This window comes from Sphaerodactylus townsendi, linkage group LG10 (genome assembly GCF_021028975.2).
Source record: "Sphaerodactylus townsendi isolate TG3544 linkage group LG10, MPM_Stown_v2.3, whole genome shotgun sequence".
NCBI lineage: Eukaryota > Metazoa > Chordata > Lepidosauria > Squamata > Sphaerodactylidae > Sphaerodactylus > Sphaerodactylus townsendi.
This window is the reverse complement of record NC_059434.1, coordinates 49,215,317-49,236,011: the sequence shown is the minus strand read 5'-3', so window position 1 is coordinate 49,236,011 and position 20,695 is coordinate 49,215,317. Positions and strand designations below refer to the sequence as shown.

General features: G+C 39.3%; 1 protein-coding gene across 1 annotated transcript in view; it reads left to right on the top strand.

Annotated features, from left to right (window-relative positions):
- LOC125440353 (hedgehog interacting protein) overlaps positions 1 to 20,695 on the top strand; it is a 107,251-nt gene that overhangs the window by 67,227 nt on the left and 19,329 nt on the right. The window contains exons 5-7 of the mRNA XM_048510132.1: positions 14,514 to 14,665; positions 17,289 to 17,462; positions 19,224 to 19,367. Of these exons, the coding sequence (XP_048366089.1) occupies positions 14,514 to 14,665; positions 17,289 to 17,462; positions 19,224 to 19,367 (470 nt within the window). The remainder of the gene's footprint in view (positions 1 to 14,513; positions 14,666 to 17,288; positions 17,463 to 19,223; positions 19,368 to 20,695) is intronic.

The window sequence follows — 20,695 nt, the reverse complement described above, 5'->3', positions numbered from 1 at the left end:
CTCGTTTAAATGTGCCATTTTTTTAAAAAGTATGACCTTTAACGTTGCAACAATCTGTTGCATAACTCTGCAGGGGAAGTCACATGGCCAAAACCTCATATTTCCTTTAATTTATGATTGTTTCTTGGTGGTCCAAATCACTTTTTTAAAGTTCCCTTTCATAGTAATACTCTTGCTAAATTGTTTAATGTTTGCTGTAATAAAGGTCAGCACAAGTTCTTATTTAGATTTACAATGGGAAATATATAATCTTAGATAGCAATGAAACCTCAAGCAATGAAGTCAGGGATTTCCAGTGTTATGTTTCATTCTAATGATGTGAAGATAATGTCTTTAGCTGCATGACCACCATATTAGCAACGGATCATAAAAGAATCTTTATGAAAACAAGAGGTCAGAAATCATGTGTTTCTTGCTCCAGTCAAGCATTTTTTTTCATCAGCGATACTTTGATTGGTAGAATATATACCATTTTGCTGGCATCAAAAGCTGAGGGTGGGTAGGCAGTCATCATCGTATGGGTTTCAGCTTCTGGGCCACAGAATTGTATAAAAGAGCCTTAATCCTCTGTTTATGGCACCAATCCCAAAATGCTGCAGATGGAGGATTTAAAAAACTGTCCTTGCACTTTGTACCATGAAACAGGGCCAGTTTAAATAACCACACTGCACCAAACACTCCCCTCCTATGCTACTGCCCACCTGCAGAATCCAGGGAGGGTCAGTAGCAGTCAGGTTGGATTGATCCAAGGCTGGAGCAACACAAGAAGAGACACATGACTTCTGTCACATGTTACCACCTCAGCAGTATCCAAGCTGGGCTGCACAGAAAGCACCTTTGTGTGCAGCCCCACTTGGATGCATGCCTGACATAGCCTCCTCCTACATCATCCCTCCCTCCAATTGGGTGCCCCAAGTGAGCATTTAGATTGCTTTGGTGGTAAACTAGGTTTTTTTTGTCTGCATTTTTCTCATTAAAGCAGAACTGCCTACTTAAAGTTAATGTTTTGCTACAATAAATCCAACTCAAGAAGAGAGAACAATGCAGTCTGAAATACAGTTGTTTGGGAAATTTGTTTACATAGTTTGAAATAAAAAGAAAACAAACATTTTGCAAAAAATGTAGCTGTCTTTAATTTCTGATTTGTTGATGATAGGTGCATAAACATAGATTATGTCTGTAAAATGCTTTATAAAATAGGTTTTTTAATCTGACTTGCATCAACTTTCCTTACTGCTCCATGTGAGTAGAACAAGGTGATAATTTCATACATGATGTTAAAATGATTGAGAATAAATTATTCCCTCAACATGTACTTACAATGGGGTTTATTAATTCTGAAAATAACTAGAATTCTGAAATCGGACATTACACAATGCATCAATATACTAAATTTGCGTGCTTTGTCCTGGTTGTACAATCTGAACTTCAAGCCTGAAAGAAGCATGCTGAATGCTTCCCAGATCCATGTAATTCTGAGATATTTTTCAATGTGCAGCATACCGTATATACTCATGTATAAGTCGAATTTTTCAGCACATTTTTAATGCTGAAAAAGCTCCCCTCGACTTATATGCGGGTCATTAAAAAAAATTGTGTTTTTACTTTGCCGGCCAGCAGGGGGCGCAGTTTGTATGCTAGAGACACCAAATTTTCAGGGTACCCTCAGAAGACAGCCTTGATGAGACCAGCCAAGTTTGGTAAAGTTTGGTTCAGGGGGTCCAAAGTTATGGACCCCCAAAGGAGGTGCCCCCATTCCCCATTGTTTTCAATGGGAGCTATTAGTAGACAGGGCTACCCTTTTGAGGGTCCATAACTTTGGACCCTCTGAACCAAACTTCACCAAACCTGGCTGGTCTCATCAGGAGAGTCGCTTTATGATACCTGCTAGGTTTGGTGAAGTTTGGGTCAGGGGATCCAAAGTTATTGATCCCCAAAAGGGTGCCCCATCCCCCATTGTCTACAATGGAAGCTAATAGTAGATTTTCCATTTCTGATAATATCCCTCTTAAAATCTAAGTTGAGTTACATTTGGACATACAGATGATGATGAGGAATCCAGTTTTGAAGGATTTTAACTCTTGTGTTTTAGCTTGGTTGCTGATTGAGCTAAGGTTTTTCTACTTTTAAAGTTATTGTTGATACCATATTGTTCTTGTTGACCCTCTTTTCCACTTACAGAGCCAGTTTACTGTTTTTTCTTTGAAATAAATATTCAAAAACATTTAACCTACTGATGCCTCAATTGATGTAATTTTATTGGTATCTATTTTTATTTTTGAAATTTACCAGCAGCTGCTGCATTTCCCACCCTCGACTTATACGCGAGTCAATAAGTTTTCCCAGCTTTTTGTGGTAAAATTAGGTGCCTCGACTTATATGCGGGTCAACTTATACACGAGTATATACGGTAATTGGAAGTCCTGGGGTTATATGAACTCTGCATTGATTCAGAATAAGAATGTGTAGTCTTCAATCTATTGAGGACACCTCTAATTTAGCCCATAATCTATCCTGGATGATGATATCAAAAGCCATTTTGTAATCTACAAAGGCCCTATAGGACCTGGTACTATATTTCATTGCTTTGTGATGTAAAATCAAGCATTGGTCCGGGGTAGAGAAACTGGAAAACCATATCACCATTAATTTGCTTTTGGTACCTGGGAAATGTTAGAAAAACAAGGAATTATTATTGTCCTTTTAACTACTTTTATACTTTTGAACCACGTACACCAGTACTGTTTTCTCTGATGAGCAGAGTGTCTCCCACTTCAAGGCAAAAGTTTTCCCCAACCTCACTCTTCATTTTTTATATGAAGATCTGAGGAACTAAATATCATATAGGGAATTACATGCTCTCTACCACTACAGACTAATTCGCATGTTACAAAGTCTACATATGTTCAACATGTACTTTTAATAGAGGTATTCCTTGCTGGGAACTTCATTTATAAGAGAAGAGTTTTAAGCATTTTACCTTCTATGCTGTTTTTCTGACCTGAAAGGGCTCTGGGTAGTGGTTACTTGCTTGTTGGGGAAACTTACATTTACTGATGGCTACATGTAGCCTTCCCCAGTTGGGCAAATAGCTGTTCCCCAGGACTGCTTTAGGTCAGGAAAATATCTTGAAGTGTAGCTTTAAACCTCTTTTTCCTGCTTGTCACTGTCCTGATGCTAATCAGATTCACCTATGCCTGGGAACTATTGCATGCAGAGAACTCAACCCCATAGCATTGTTGTGAGAATAAAATGGGAAGGAAAAAAGGTGATATAAGGTGCTTGTGATCCTCATTGAGTAGAAAGGCAGGGTATAAACAAAGTAAATAAATAATCTCCCAGGGCATGTCTTATTAAAAAAAAAGTGCTTGTGGTGATCATGTGGCAAACATAAGGGCTTAGAAATTGGCCGTATAGTCTCCTCTAGAAAGAGCTCTGCCTAGTGGCCCTCCCTAAATGCAAATTATGAACAATCAGAAAGTTCCTGGAAAAAGTAAAGGTGTATGATTTCTTGTAAACAGTGTTTTTGTGTCATGTTGATAAAGTTTGACTAATGAGGTTTGGCAGACCAGGATAATTGAGTGAGTTCACAGATTAGGATCTAATCCTTTCTTGTAAGATGTTTTGGGTCAAGATAGCAAATTCCCTTGCTTATTTACTGGGAACTGATTGTGCCTCCTGTGCTGGAGAAGCAGTGGTAATTAATGCTATTGTGGCAGCATGTTGGGCATGCTCTCATATAATATAGCACACTCACGGGGCTATTTTAGAGAGGCCCTGGCAGAACCTTTCACCATATCCTTACCATTGGTTGGAGTACAATGGAGAACAGACGAAAAGCCGAACTAAAGATGTTGGGTTGCCCCAGAGGGGGGCGGGGAGGATGGATTAAGTCAAGTGAGACAGAATTTATGTACTTGAGACTAACTGCTTCGTTCCTTGTTAAAATACTTCCGTTTGCACCACAGCAGTGACTAAAGCACAAAGACAACGGGGCAGTGGATGATCTTTGTTGATTTTCTTTGAACATTCTCTAAGTTGTTTGCATCCTTCTCAAAATGCAGGGACCAAGGCTGAACATGGGTGTATAAAGTGGGGATTAAATAGCAGTGAAAAGGATTTTGAGCCCTATGTCTCGAACAAATCACAGTGGTTGCAAAAAACTGTTTGATGGGCACTTCAAGCAGTGGCTGCCAAAGCAGAACACTGAAGGTTAATATGTGGCAGAGTTACTCATTAGCCATCTCAATATATTATAGCTCCTCTTTCATTTTCCATATAGGTCTTTGACAGTGCTCAACATTTGTCCAAATAATCACTGCTCTTGCTTATGGGGGGAATCATCATGGACACAGTTGCTGTAGTGCCTTGCAAATCATAGTCAGAATTTTCCATATAAAGTGGTGATGGTGAAGCAGAATGAGCTTGTTTTCAATTAACATCCCAGTGTTTGCGGTAGTCTCGTCCATTTTGCATAAGCATTGTCAAACTTGCCATGTCATCTCTCCCACACACACTCCATTTTTAACTCTCTCTCCCCATAGAAAAGTTTTAACACACAATGGATTTCAAAGTCTTGTACGCTGTGTGTTTATATATGTGACAGTTTATTGTTTTTAACAGTTTCAGGATATCTTAACATTGTGGTAAGATTTCTCTTTTAAAAATGCCCCAAGTTTATTTTTTTTAACTCTGATGGAATTTGTAATGACTTGTTGAAATATACTGTTAGCCTTTAAAAATTATACTAAATGATGAAAAAGTTTGAAGAATATGTTGACATATGTCACTTATTTGAAGAAATGCAGCAATTAACACAACATGCTTATAGACAATTATAATTCTGTGGCTAAAATAGTGAAACTATTCAAGATATCATGCACATTTGGAGGTGCAAAATTGTGGTCCACAGTCCATTAATTCTGGAGCATCATGGAGTTAGGGTTGCCAACCTCCTGGTGATGCCTGGAGTTTTCCCAGAACAACAATGTCTCCAGAATGCAGAGAGCAATTTCCTTTAGCCTACTGGAAATGACTGCTTCAGAGATTGAAGTCTACTACATCAGATCTATACTGAACTCCCTCCCCAAACTCTGTCCACTCCAGACACTGTCCCAAACATCAGGAATTTCCCATGCCAGTATTGGCAACCTACCTCGAACAATTGCACTGGCTATAATGGGTACACTACAATAAAACTGAATTAATATGGCCAAATTGATTTCAGAATATGAGCTCAGTGGACTATTAAGTATGTAGCTACAGGAAATGTGGGACCATGCCCCCTTAGAAATATGTCTTGCCTCCTCTCTGCAAAATAAAGTTGGATATTTTCTGTACACAGATATAAGGCGGGAAATACAAGCAGCTTTTTTGCCAATTGCTAAGGAAAGAACAGGGGAGAGAAAACTGTAAATTGGCTCTGAAGCAGTCAATTAACCCTTTACTAACTGAGTTCTTGTCTGCTGTGTTACATAACCTTTTCAGCCAATGCTTCTTCCACGTTTGTTTTCAGGGGTGGAGCAAAGCAGAATTGCACCCGGACACGCACACACCCTGCGCCCCTGGAACTCCCCTGCCACGGCCCGGCCATGCTCCCACTGCGACACTGCCTGGGGCATCACGCCCACTCTGCCTCGATGGCGCTATGCCACTGCTTGTTTCTCTACTATTTAATATCAGCAGAAACACTGGGCAGAAAGCCTTAGGCCCTTTCCACATCACACAAATAAAACGTCTTCAGACTGGAATATAAAGCGTTTCCTGCAGTAATTCTGCAAAACTTTTAGCCCAAAACCTTTGGGAAATGTTTTGTTTCAGGCCAAAAATGGTTTTATTTTGGAAACACTAAACTAGCAATTTTTTTCTCCAAACATTTTCAAAATGTTTCCCGCATGCTGTGCAGAGACTAGGGAATATTCTATTGCTCCTGCCCAATTTTGAAGCTCTCACTTTCATTTCTCTCCCACTTGCCACCCACCATTTTCTGTCGCTTCTCCATGGTGCCTGCCATTTACTGAATTGTGCTATGGACATTTCTTTATTTAGCATCACAGTTGCCTACCATTTCTATCATTGCTGTGCACTAATAAAGTCAGTACTGCCTGTCAATCACCTGAATGTGTCATTTTCCTGGTTTTTAATTTTGCGTAAGGTATCTTCAAAGCTACGTAGACACAGCATAAGAATCGGCAAGGCTTCGGATATCGAGTCTCCAGAGCTTCAAAGATACAATGGCATTTTTTTTAAAGGAAAGAACGGTTTTAGCTGGACATTTTTTATTTTTATGTGTAATGCAGAACTCAAAATGCTTCATTTCAAAATGTTGCAAAATGTTTTAAATTTCCTGTTCGAAGAAGCCTAAGAGAAGTTATTCTATTTTGGGGTTGGCTTCTCTTTTTTTCCGGTGGGTCAAAAGTGCTTCAAACGTAGGAGAGGAGTGAGGTAAGAATATGAAAAAGAATGCCTAAACTCCTTCTGCACATGCAGAATAATGCACTTTCAATCCACTTTCAACACACTTTGCAGCTGGCATTTACTGTGCAGAATAGCAAAATTCACTTGCAGACAACTGTGAATGTGGATTGAAAGTGCATTATTCTTCATGTACGGAGGGGGCCCTAGTTTCAATCAGTCTGATGTTTATTTTGAATCATGGGTCACAACCCACCTTGCAACAACTTCCCTATGAGAAAGGTGTGCCTCTGAGCATGTATAAAATGCCTGTTTTACCCCTGCAAATAACCATTTTCAATCCCCATACTCATCTTCTTCAAAACCCTATATTCAGGATTGAAGTGGAATAATGCTGAGGCAATTTTAAACCCCAGAACTTCACACTACAGTAAAAGAAGTAGTTCACTGCAGAATTTCAAAGAGGGCATGCTACTGAGGTAGCCTGAAGCTTTGCCATGTCTCCCTGTAGAAAAACAAGTTCTTTGGAATGAGTTGAATAAATCTGAGCCAAAAACAAAATCCCTGCTGTGAACGCCAAGACGGCAAACACTGCAGCCATACATTCCTCTATTAGGGGATGTATTTCGAGGAACACTTGCTCTCATATAGTGCTGCCCATACACTGTACTCCATGTTGCGTGTTCTTCTTCATGTTCTTCTGGCTTCAGAAGTAAGGTGAGTGACCACAAGGAATAGGGCCTTTTCAGTGGCTGCCTATCAAGCACTGGAATATCCTCCCCTCCCAACACTTGGTTCCTTCAGTGAATACCTTTTTTTCCAGAACAAGACTTTTCAAAATTTCACCTGCCTTTTAGTTAATTTGATTGTTTATTGTTTCCCTTGATGATCAATTTTTCTGCTTCCTTTGTTCAATATTTGCTTCTATCTGCTGCTGCTGCTGCTGCTGTTTTAAACCCCAGAACTTCACACTACAGTAAAAGAAGTAGTTCACTGCAGAATTTCAAAGAGGGCATGCTACTGAGGTAGCCTGAAGCTTTGCCATGTCTCCCTGTAGAATTTGATTGTTTATTGTTTCCCTTGATGATCAATTTTTCTGCTTCCTTTGTTCAATATTTGCTTCTATCTGCTGCTGCTGCTGCAATTTTAAACCCCAGAACTTCACACTACAGTAAAACAGCTGTTTTAGCTGTTTGAAGCTTTTCTTTAATGGTTTACTTGTATTTTACGTGTTTTCTTGCTAGTAGAATTGCTAGTAGAATTGTTTGTAGAATAATGTCATTAGTGTATTTTTATTTTATTGCTATGAAGAGGCAGAATGTAAATATTTGAAATAAGCATATAGGTTAGGAAACAGGTGAAACTTATTACCGTAATATCCCGTGCTTGTCATTAAAGCACGGACTACCGTTAATATGAATCTCACTCCCAATTTTTGCAACACAATTTTGAATCCTGTTCCACTGTTTCATTCCCTACAGCTCTTGTTGACAGAAGAATATAGGCACACCAGTTAAATGAGCATAGGGCTCATGGTATGATTATAAGAAAATGACTTTTCCCTGGATAGCTGATAGTGTGGCATACTATCAAAATATTCACTTCACAACTACCAAAAAAAACATTTTTTGCATTTTAGGCATTTTAAGTTTGTGTTTTCTGTCACTTCATGCCTAATCTCATCAGATCTCAGACGCTAACTAGGTCGTCCCTCATTAGTATTTGGATGGGGGAGTACAGGGTCATTACACAGGCAATAGCAAATAATCTCTAAACTTCTCTTGCTTTGACAAGAAGAAGCAGACATACTAAAGTTCAAAGGTGTTTTTTTAAGAAAAATCAGAAATACATATTAAAACATTAGATAAAGTTCCAAAAGAAAGCATACAGTATTTTACAGATTAAATGAGGTACAGGAATATGATATTCCAAATATATTATTTTACTGATACCTGCTATAACAGGAGACCTTCTGCCTTCAACTTCCCCACCCCAACTCCTGCTACTGCTTGCAAGGGCATATCTTGGGGAGTGGGAGGGATCTTACAACCCAGGTGCCACTCGCCTGGGTCACATGGGGTGCATTCAACTGGTCCCCCATGCCCTCCCTCCCCCAGGAGGCTCCTGTGCCACTAGCCACCTCCTCACCTGCCACTTCTACCGCCAGCACCAGCTGGCACAAGGCAAGACACTTCCAAGCCAGCCACCCCCCTCTCCCAGACGTTGCTGGGATGAAGTCAAGCACAGTCATCACCTGGCCAGCAGCACCAGAACCAAGCGGGTGTGCTCCACTGATGGATCCACTCCACCACTGCACCCTCTCACACTTCCCACCAAGTACCACCACCTGCCCTACCACATGCTGGTAGGGGTCTCCTCTCCAAGGCTACAGAGCTGCTTCTCTATGCAGACTGACTGCAGGGTCTTCCAAAGGCAGCAGGTGTGGGAACAGAAGAAACTCTTGAGCCTGCCTCACTGAACTCAGGGCCAGGCCTGGAAGCTGCCTTATTCCCCACCCTGAGTCACCTGGTGGTGGCCATGGCTAGAGGAGCAGCTGTACTGGGTAGGGCACCATACACCTGGACTCCTCCTTGCTGCTAGGCTGTGCACAAAGTTGGGCTGCCCTGCCTGGAAAAGTTTGCAGGCAGAGTACAGCAGCCCACTGACGCTCTGTAGAGGAGAGGTACACCTGCTGGGCTAGCCACCTGTCACCCGTGAGTAGACCACCATACTGAGGGACTTGCTGGCACTGGAATCTCTAGGGGTGGGGCAGCTTTTCCAAGCACCAACGTGGCCCAGATTTCATGAATTCATACAGATCGTACATTTTTGTTGTGTGAAAGTAAATTCAGTTTGTATTCTAAACAGGTTTGATTTGTTCAGTTTTACTGTTGGAAAATTAAACTGAGCACATTAAAATGCGAGTGTCAACTTTTTTGTAGTTTAAGAAAATATTTTTATTTTAAAAAATATATTTGTAATTTTTATTTTTTAATAAAAATATTTTAAATATGTTTATTTAAAAAATATATTATCATAAGAAAATATTATTAAAATAATAACACTTTCATAAATGCACTCTAGAGGTTTGTGATAAAGTGAAATCCAAGTAATCCCCAGATAACTTGCCTTTAGCTCCTGTTACTGCTGCTCTGAATGATACAACAAATGATGAATTTATACCCTTGAGAAAGTTAAATTTTAATGGATTAAGTACCTATCAATTTTGGAGTAATGATAAGCAAATTGTTTTCATGATACTATTGTAAATAATGAAGACCTCAAAGTTTCTTTAACAGAATATTAGCAAATCAGAAGTTATTTGAGAATTCAATTCAGAAAAGAAGGCAAACTTGCTTTAAGGCCCTTATCACATTTCAAGAAACTTCTGATATTAGATTACAATTTTTCAGTATCTGAGATCTACTTGCTACTATTAGATGTATTTCTTAAATTTGATGATAATTTTCAAATAAACTGGTATAAAAATGTTGGGAATACCTTAGGTGACCAGAAATGGAAATTCATATTTGTGCAATTTTACCATAAGCCTTTTGTGTAGGGAAAATCTATTGAACATGGTATATAGGTGGACTCTCTCTCCTTTAAGTTTAGCAAAAATTAATATGGAAAAATTAATAATACATTTTCTGATCACTTTTGAAGATATAAAAATAAATTATTTAGGAAAATTCCAGTATGGATTTCTCCACGCGAGACTTTGAATATAAATCATTTTTTACATATAAGGTGATATTAGATATGTCCACAAATGAAATTAAAATGAAAAATAGTTAAAAAATACAGATATAAGGAAGAGAATGTAAATGGTTTTTATACATTCAGTTAAGAGAAAGATTTAAAATGGATTTAAGATATGAGCAATTTGAAACTTTGTGTCCTCCAAAATGCCTGATCATTAACAACTTGCCCAGGTCTTGCAGTCTGAGAGCCAATAGAGTCAATCCATTTCTTCTTCTTTTTCTCCTCCCTTCAACTTTTCCTAACATTCTTGTCTTTTCCAGTTACCCCTATCTTCTCACAATGTGATCAGAGTAAAAAATAGCCTCAGTTCAGTCATTTTAGCTTCAAGGGACAGATAAGTTTTAATTTGATTTAGAACCCACTGATTGGTCTTTTTGATAGTTCATGGTATCTATAACACTTTTCTCCAACAGCACATTTCAAAGGAATCTACTTTCTTCTTGTCAATTTTCTTCACTGTCTAATTTTCACACGCGTACATAGTCACAAGGAGTACTATATCATGAATTAACTTGATCTTGGTCACCAATTACACACCTTACACTTAAGAAACATTTCTAGTTCCTTCATGGCTGCCCTTACCTTCTGATTTCCTGGTTGCAATCCCCCTTTTGGTTGATGATGTAGCCAAGGACTAGAAAGTCTTGAACAATTTCAATTTCCTCATTATCCACCTTAAAGTTGAGTAATTCCCTAGTAGCCATTTACTTTTGTCTTCTTGATGTTTAGCTGTAGTCCTTCTTTGGCATTTTCTGCTTTAACTTTCTCCAGTAGTTGTTTCAAAACTTTGTTATTTTCTGTCAATAATGTAGTATCATCAGCATATCTCAAATTATTAACAATTGTCCCCTCAGTTTTCACTCCACCTTCATCTAAATCTAATCCATCAAGCATTCCATGATATATTCTGCACACAGACATAAGGAGATAAAATAATCCTTGTCTAACATCTTTGCCAATTGGAAATTATTCTCTGTTTTCCATATTCTGTACTAACAGTAATTTCTTGTGCAAGTTGCATATCAAAACAATCAATGCTGCGGCACACCTGTTTTCATCAAAAACAGCTGTAGCTTTTCATGATCCACACAGTCAAAAGCTTTGCTACAACATATGAAACATAAGGTGATTTTCTTCTAGTATTCTCTCATATGCTCCAGTAACCAACATAAATTGGCAATATGATCTCTGAATCCAGCTTGCACATCAGGCATTTCTCATTTCATATATAGTAGTAGTCTTTGTTGTAAGATTTTGAGCATCACTTTACTGACATGAGAAATTAATATAATGGTCCGATAGTTGCTGCAGTCTTTGATGTCTCCTTTTTTGGGAACTGGAATATAAATTGATTGTTTCTGGTCTGTGGGCCATTGTTTTATTTTCCTTATTTGTTTGCATATTCTTGTCAAGATTTTGATGGACTTTCTTTCTGTGGAATAGCTCCATAGATATCCCATATGTTCCTGATGATTTTTTCCTCCATTCCTCCCAGTGCAGCTTTCACTTCACATTCTAAAACAGCAGGTTCTTCTTCAAAAGCTTCCTCTTGGAAAGAATCTGTCATCCTTTGATCTGTTCTGTATAGTTCTTCACTGTATTGAGCCTATGTTTTCTTTATTTTGTCCTGCTCAGTTAATATATTTCCATGTTGGCCTTTCAGCAAGCTGAACTGCACTTTAAATTTTCCTTTGATTTCTTGCATCTTGTGGAGCAGATCTCTTGTTCTTCCTTTTTCGTTGTTCTATTTCTAACTATAACTGTTATCTTTGTATTTGAAAGTACAATGTAATAAACTGTGGTTGAGATGCAAAAGGCCATACATAGAATGTACAGGACCTTCTAAGAGGCTCTTTTTGAGAGCAGCCCTCCCTACTGTCAGACAAACGACACCCAAAACATTGGGAGTAGTATTTGATTATGGCCTCTAATGTAGAATATGAAGTGAAAAATCATGGGGTTGAGGCCTCAATAACAGGGAAACCACTGGTGTATTCATGGAAGTGATTGCATACTCCAAAGATGCTAATCCTTACATTTGATATCTGTTGCCAATGTTATTTCAAAATATAGTAGATTCTATATTCTGTAAAATTTGTTTAGCAACATATGAAGCTTCCTTATATTGAGTCTACTCTGACAATGGCCTTGTACAGTGCAAACTATTTTCCAACATCTGCTGTATGAGAACACTTAATTTGGGATGCTGTGGGTTGTATCTATTTCAGTATGCAATACATGTGCACTGCAACCAGGGGCGGAGCGAGGGGAAACTGCGCCCGGGGCATGCGCACACCCTGCACAGCGCTGCCCACCCCGCAACACCCCCACAATGCCCCTCCATGGCCAGGCCACGGCTCTGCCGTGACTCCGCCCAGGGCGTCGTGCCCCCCTGCCCCATTGGCACTACACCACTGACTGCCACTCAGCCACACTCTTTCCTGTACAATGTAACCTGCATTGCACAACCACAGCCTGTTGGCCACAATTCAGCTAAAACTTAGCACTTCTAAGAAGCACTGATTCCTATTGCTGAATTATAGTGCAATCCTATTGTTGTCAAACTCCTATTGTTGTCAAACTCTTCTAAGTTTGTTGAAGTCAGCGAATTTAAAAGGGTTTTACTTTGTTTAGGAGTGAAACGTATAGAGTTAACATACAGAGTTAAGCATAATGGGTCGTAATCTACCACTATTCAACTGGCAGGTGTATTTTTCCTCATCTTCTCCTTCTACATCTGCCTTCCATGATCCTGTAAAGGCGATGGGAGAAGGAAGCCATATGGACTGGGAATGGCTACAGTGGACCAGCAGTAGGATTCAACCTAATAAGATTTTTTGTTCATATTGAAATTAAGAAGAGTTGAGCAACTCTGGCAGGATTCCACATACTTCATTTCATATATGTTCAGAATGGTTCAGCTTTTTTATTTTTTTATAATAAGCTGTTAAATGTATTAGTATATCTAAACTAAGAATAAATGCACCTGCTTATTGGGGGCAGAAGAAATGGCCAGCTGTTGGGGGGGGGAGTTGTCCAGCAACTAATCAAATAAATCAGAGGCATAATGGTGTTTTGCAAGGCTACAATCCAGTCCAGGGTTAAGTATTTTTTTTTAATCTATCAGCGGTTACAGTTCTGTATGCCTTAACTGGAAAGTTCACTTCATTAAAATCACTAATACGAACTTGAATAAACAGATTTGGGAGTGGGATTTCTGTGATGGATTGCGGGCAGAGTAAACATGTGAAATGAAGTGTACCATTGTGAAAATAATTTGTTCCAGGCCTTAGCTTTTCACTAAAACATTGCAAAGTTTCCCAGTGCCAAAAACACATATACACAATAGTTTGTTGCACTGCAGTTTCTGATCATTTTCTGATCTCAATTTTTCCCATTATTTTGTATTTATTTACAGATTGCATAACGATATATAATCAGGAGCCTCTCTCTGTTGAAGAATACATTGCTGCCATTCCATTTGGGGGATGCTTTTTGCATGTTAGATCTTTCACCTCTTTTGTGGTCTTTTCTGCATTCTGTTGCTAGCATTTGTATTGTCACAGTACATGAAACTGATGCTAAACACATAACTGTACTAATCTGTGTGGTGAACATAAATAATGAAAGAAAGATGTTCAGTTATTTTTGATTTGGGGTTTTTTTACAAAAAAAAAATAAGAAGAAGCTTTGCACTGTGGGCCCCCATGCAAACAAATGATGCTTTCAGGCAGCGAGATTTGAGGAAGCTTATTACCTTCTACAGTATACTAGCAATGATGAACAGACCACCATCGTTGTGACAAGTGATGTAGCTGCCTCCAGGGTAAAACAAAGGCTTACATATTATACAAGCAATTTAACTGTTTTCTAAACATTATTGCCAAGACAGTGGGAGCTGGCAGTGTTTTAGGACTTGGATACTTGGGTTTGAAGTGACTGCTGAATATAGACCTTTTTATTTGCCTTCTCCGCACAAGCAACCTAGTAATCCAGCAAAGAATTCTTCGCAGCACTTAAACTTGTCTTCCTAGCTTCCCAAAGATTACACTCACAAATCACTCCATAAAAGCCAAGGAAGGAGGCTTGTGTACCGATAGCTTCACAAAACAATTGTCGTATTCCAGCTCTGAAGGACTCCCCCTTCCCCAATCCAAATGAAATGTTTTATAATCCTTTTTTGTGATGTAGTCAGAAAAGGAAGAAAGGAAGGAAGAAAGGAGCCGGGTAAAGATTACCCAAAAGAAAGAAAAAAACTTTTGGGGGTTCCCTCTTAAACACAATAAAGAACATAATTAACTTCACAATTCTTTGTGTTTTTCATTTGACTGCAGGGTGGAGATGAAAGGGGGCTGTTAAGCCTAGCATTCCATCCCAATTACAAAAAAAATGGAAAGCTGTATGTGTCTTATACCACCAACCAAGAGCGATGGGCTATTGGGCCTCATGACCATATTCTTAGAGTTGTAGAATACACAGTGTCCAGGTATGATCTTTATGTATCATTTCTAAATGATTTTCATTATCTAGTGCTATATTTGTTGGGTGTCCCAAACCACAAACCTTGCCTTTCTTCTTTTCCATGTTTTGCTTTTAAACAAGGGTCCTTCTGATTTAGAGAATGCTTGAAGCACCAATGATAAAGTATATGATTTTGTGGCCTTCTTACCAATTTTTTTAATGCTCATCAAATTATTGTTAATAGTGCATATTTTTCTAAATGATGCACAATCATACATGTGTGGTACAAAGTTTTGGCTCTTGGAAGAGACATTTTGCCATTTTTGGAATTATAATGGTTTCTGCTTAGCAGACAAACTAGGACACATTCAGAGGGATGGTTGGCCAATATTCTGTTGCTCTATAAAATACCATGTTATGGTAGTTACTGAAGTTTGTATCAGGTCATATGCTTTTCCCACTGCCTTTGCTGGAGAAATACAGAGTTTTGGTCCCAAACTGAACTTGCAACCATACTGCAAGTGCCTGATTATTGATATCTCTCAGGCTACTTCGGCCTGTTACAGTTGTTCCAGGCAGCCTCAACTCTTTAATGAGACTTGTCCTGAGGTGGCAGCTAGACCTGCCACCTGGGATGCCTCCTCAGCTCCCAGAGACTACCCAGGATCCACAATGGCTCACAGAGCTGGTGTTGAGCATCCCATGGGTCTTGGAGGTAGCCTGGAAGCTCCCATGCCTTGCATGGAGCCTTGCATGAGAGCTGGTGCTGAATGCCCCATGGCTTTCGGTCACAACACGGAACACACACACCTTACAGAAATGGTGCCAAGCATCCTGTGGCTCTCAACAGCAGCTCCACCCCACGTGTTTCAATTCCTGGAGACGTCCACCTCAATAGAGGCTAGCCAGGGATCCTCGCCAACAGGGGATGCCACAAGACCATTCTTGGTTCAGTGATGTTTTCCCTCTAACTCTTTGTGCTGGTTTATGTCATCACTGTACATTTGTGGTAATATCAAGGGGAAAATCAGAGGTGCATTCAGAATGCAATAAAGCACCACAAACCCTTGTCACGAGATATCTAGTACCACAAGGAAGGCAAGGAAACAATATAAAACTCACATTAAGTCTTTTTTGGTCTGTTATTGTGCTTTGAGGAAATATCATCTTCCAACTCAAATGAATGGCAGCTAGCATAGCCTACATTGCCATAATTAACCAGGCTCATGGTAAAAAAAAAATATCAGCGGGGCAAATGAGTATATGGGGGGCATCCATCACTATTTACTATATTTATGGACCCATTTTCTTCTTGAGACTCAAGGTGGATTGCACGGTACAAAGCAATGTAATCAAATAGCATGAGAGTTCTCTAATGCAGTGCAACTGGACCAGGGTTACAAAAATTTAAAAAGTGCGGGGGGGGGGGAGTATCAGACATGCTATGTTAAGCAATGAAGAAATTGGAATCACAAAAATGAAAACAATGGTGTAAGATCATGTTGGGATAGCATACACTGTGGCATAGACTGCAGTCCTGTTCTCTATTAGCAATAGCGTTATAAAAATGTTCTCTCAAAGAACTATTTGACATAGTTTGCAGAACTAAAGAAGTGTGGAAGCCTTGCTTCCAGTTATTGACACCTAAAACTGCAAATACAACCTTCTTTTCTGCATAAATTTTGTGCAAAGGAAACATAAAGCTCTGTCACTCAAAACAGAGTTTTCAAACCAAGAATGCCTGTCATACCATCTGTACCAAGCTAGTCAGAGTTCTTATTTTATTTTGGGGTAAACAAGTCTGGAGAACAAATGAATTTAGTTCTCTAAAAACTCTTGGCCTCTGCTGCAGTTCTATGCTTGAAACTTAGCTATTGTTGGGTAATAGGAACCTGTCCATTTTCTTACAGGATTAAGTTTTTAAACTGACACCATATGAGACTCCCAATATTCATAAACCCCAACCCTCCCCTGTGAATAAAATTCCTGTGGGGTCCCATTAATTAGTAAAAGATTTGTACTCACCTCTAGGCCTGAATGCCTTATTATATGTCCCCTGCCTTTCAAAAATAATTTCCCCAGCAATAAGAGGTGTTTTTTTCCTTTGCTTTGTTCAGATCATGATTTGTTCAAATCATGTTGTACAGCTTTGTACAACATGATTTTTACGCCTTCGTTACTTAATCTCTCTTTTTACTCCAACATAATTTTACTCCATGGTTTGCAGGCTTTTAAAATCAAGACTCTTCAGCCTTGCTAACTATTCATTCTGTTTTAGCCAATTGCATAGAGAATTCATACTTGGAAAGACTGATGACAGGATTCACATCTTTTTGCCTCAACTCTTTTGGTTTTCTCCTTTACATAGAGAATTTACAGTTGAAAGACTGGTGACAGATTCCACACCACACACCAACTCCTAGTGCTGATTAGAAGGGCATGACAAATTGTTGATGGGGCACCACTCCCTTTTGCCCCACCATGGCTATGGCCCTGTACTTAACCAAGTACTTTTTGGAGCAACAGCTTCTCAAGAACCTTCCATTCCTTTCATTGAGAGACAAAGATAAAATGGGTTACACATCATTTGAACAGAAATGTGTTACTGTGATTCATTCTGTTTGTTTTTATGTGTATACATGTTGCAGAAAAAATCCACACCAGGTTGATATGAGAACAGCAAGAGTTTTTCTAGAAGTAGCAGAGTTACATAGAAAACACCTTGGAGGACAACTGTTGTTTGGCCCTGATGGATTTTTATACATATTCCTTGGTGATGGAATGATCACTATTGATGATATGGAGGAGATGGATGGTTTAAGGTACAAAAATTATCAGCGTTCTCTATTCTCCTTTTTTTCCTCAGAAAATAATTGAAATCTTAGCATTCATTTAGCCAATGACAAATCAATATGCTAATTTATATCACAAACCAAACCCTATTCAGTATATTTATCCCATTCACATCCTGCTGATCTCACAAAATGAGTTAGAGCCAATCTACCTGTGATTCTAGACTTCTGTGACAGGAAATTCAGATGTATTAATTGACCCAAATTGGGCAGGGGGGAGTCCAAATGAATTGGGCCTATGGTGGTCGGGAAAGGAGGTCAACACTCCCATCTTTCTGGGAGGGGTAGGTTTCCTGGGCTGCTTTAAACCTCAATTGTGTCATGCCCATAGGGAAAAAAAGATTTGGACTATGTACTGTTAGGCAGATTCTGCATGGACCAAAAACAGCAGTGTGAAAATGGTGCAAAAATGGTGTAACACGGTTTAAAATGGTGTAAAACGGTTTTACACCGTTTTCACACCATTTTCAATCTGCTGTTTTTGGTCCACGTGGAATCCGCCTTAGTCTGAAATAATTTCTTTTAAATGCATTTTCTTAGTACAACTGTTATATTGGTCACTTCCTGTTACAGTTACTTAGAAGCTACACTTCAGCAAAAAAAGTTTGCTTTCAGATCTTAATAAGTCATTCAAGTAAATGTGTTCTATAATTAAAAGTGCATGTAGATATCTCATTCCATCAGTTAAGGACCATAATAAAACAGAAGTCCAGTAGCACCTTAAAGGCTAGTAATATTTATTCCACCATGAACTTTTGTGAGTCAAAGCTCATTTCCTTAGATAAAATAATTTTCCACCTATTTATTAGGAAAATTATGGAAGGGGAGGGGGAAAGGGAGTAGTGGGGGCAAAGTAGGGGGGGTGCTGAAGTTGGCTTTGGGAGAGTTCCCAAAATTACAACTGAACTCCAGACTACAGAGATGAGTTCCCCAGGAAAAAATGTTTGATTTGAAGGGTGGATTAGATGGCATTATACCCACTGAGGCCCCTCCCCAAATCCCACCAGCTCCAGATTCTAACATCCCCCCCCCCCCCCTCCCTGGAAAAAAATCTCCAGGAATTTCCCAAGCCTGAGTTAACAACCCTAGGGCAGAAAAAAAAATGTCGTTAATCTTTAAGGTATTGCTGGACATCTGTTTTGTTTTGCTACAACAAACTAACACATCTACCCCTGAGGAATTGTCTTTGGACCAAAACAGGCAAGAGGCCAAAGGTTCAAGTATAGGACCTTGCGACTTTTTAAAGAGGATTAGCAGTTTAAGACTATGAAGATTTGGGAAGGGCTGCACAGTGAATGAGTATTCAACCACTTCCTCCCATGTCTCTTTCACAATTTTGAAATGCCCCATGCAAAGCCTCAATTCACTGTATATTCTCATGCACTAGTGTTTGTGTTTTCCTGTGTGCGGCAGGACTTGTAGCTTTGGTTGGACACTTTAAATTGTGAAAAAGGCTTGGGATAAAAGAGTTAAACACCCTCTCATCCACTGACCCTTACATCTGGCTTGATCCTTAAACTTATCAAAATCGCAGCAATCTGAGTCCCAAAGTGCCACCTCCCTATTCATCTAATTAATTCAGCACTCCTTTATTTGGAATAAAAGGAAGAGATGAACTACACTTTCCCTTTTACCTAGTGATTCTCTACAGTTCTTTGGTGTTATAGACATGAACATTGGCAAATAACAATTGTTTTTTTTAATCAGTGTTTTATTCTCCAACTTTCTCAGTGATTTTACAGGTTCTGTGTTACGTCTAAATGTAGACACTGATTTCTGCCATGTGCCTTACTCCGTACCGCAAAGCAATCCACACTTTAACAGCACCAATCAGCCTCCTGAAATTTTCGCTCATGGACTCCACAATCCAGGCAGGTAAGGAGATTGCTTTCCCTTTTCAGCATCAACAGACTAGACAGGGTCTTTACACATTTAAATATCTAGCAGGAACTGAAGCCCTTATTTTAGTATATTTTATCTCAGTGTTCCTCCATGAAACTCAGGGTGGTATACCTGGCCTTTCATTTTATTCTCACTACAACTCTTCAATTGTATTGAACCAAGTATTTTCAGACATTCAGTGACTTCAAGGGTTGGGGAAAAGGCGAATGCTAGGTGTCCTGTCTCTGAGCTCCACATTTTCTCTCGTGGTGCGAACAGAGTTCTATCCATGTAGACTATGTAGTTGCGCCCATGTGATCTCTATGTAGACCTTCAAAATGAACACCTACAGATGAAGAGGAGACTACTAATTACACTCAAGTGCTTATGGCAGAGCTTTAGCACTGTGCCATGTTTATGAAAGAAAATGAGCTTGTAAAGCAGAAGAGCACAAGAGAGCATGTGCAGAGAACTGCCCTTCCACTGCGTCTTTGCTCTGCACTGCTTTCCTTTCCCAAGCCCCTTCTCCACTCAGATTACAAATGCAAGAGTATTCAATTTTCCCTGTTTATAAAAGGAGACATTGAAGATTAACTAAATAATTTTGTCAGAATACTAAAAGTATTTATCATAGTTTTCTCTGCCTACATCAGTAACATTTAACAGGGACCGGGAAGAAATGGCAGCATTGCATCACATCTTACTCCATACCGCAAAAGCAATCTATGTTATGATTTATGATGTTATGTTTATTGACGCTATGTTAGTGATGCGTTTATTGATGGTTGTACTAAGATGTTATGTTTATTGATGTGGTTGTTGTTATTGTTATTGTTGTTGTTGTTGTTGTTGTTGTTATTTACTATGTTTCTATACCGCTCTCCCCCAAAGGGCTCATATATTGTTGTGCACTGCCCCTGAGCCTTTCGAGGGAGGGCACTATATAAATTAAATATACCTACCATACCCGCATCTGACATACTCTTACTACAGAGAGTGCAGCTGGTATTCTCTTGGCTCTCAAAAACAAAGTCTTCTGCTGAATGTCCCAGTTCTGTGACAATATAATTTGCTGCATTTTAAACAGACTGTATTTGATTGGGCTTTGAATATATTTGAATAAGTTCTGCCCTGTTGTTGGACCTCCAGAGGAATTGATTGGCAACTATGGCAGATTTTGCACGCCAAAATTGCTCCTCTGTTGGCATGGGGAATTCCTCGATGCAATCAGGAGTTTTGCACTGCCCTGGTGCTGCAGCGTGGCTGCCACATTTCTGCCCTAGAGCCACCCCATGGCATGGCTCCACGAATTTCCTGACCCG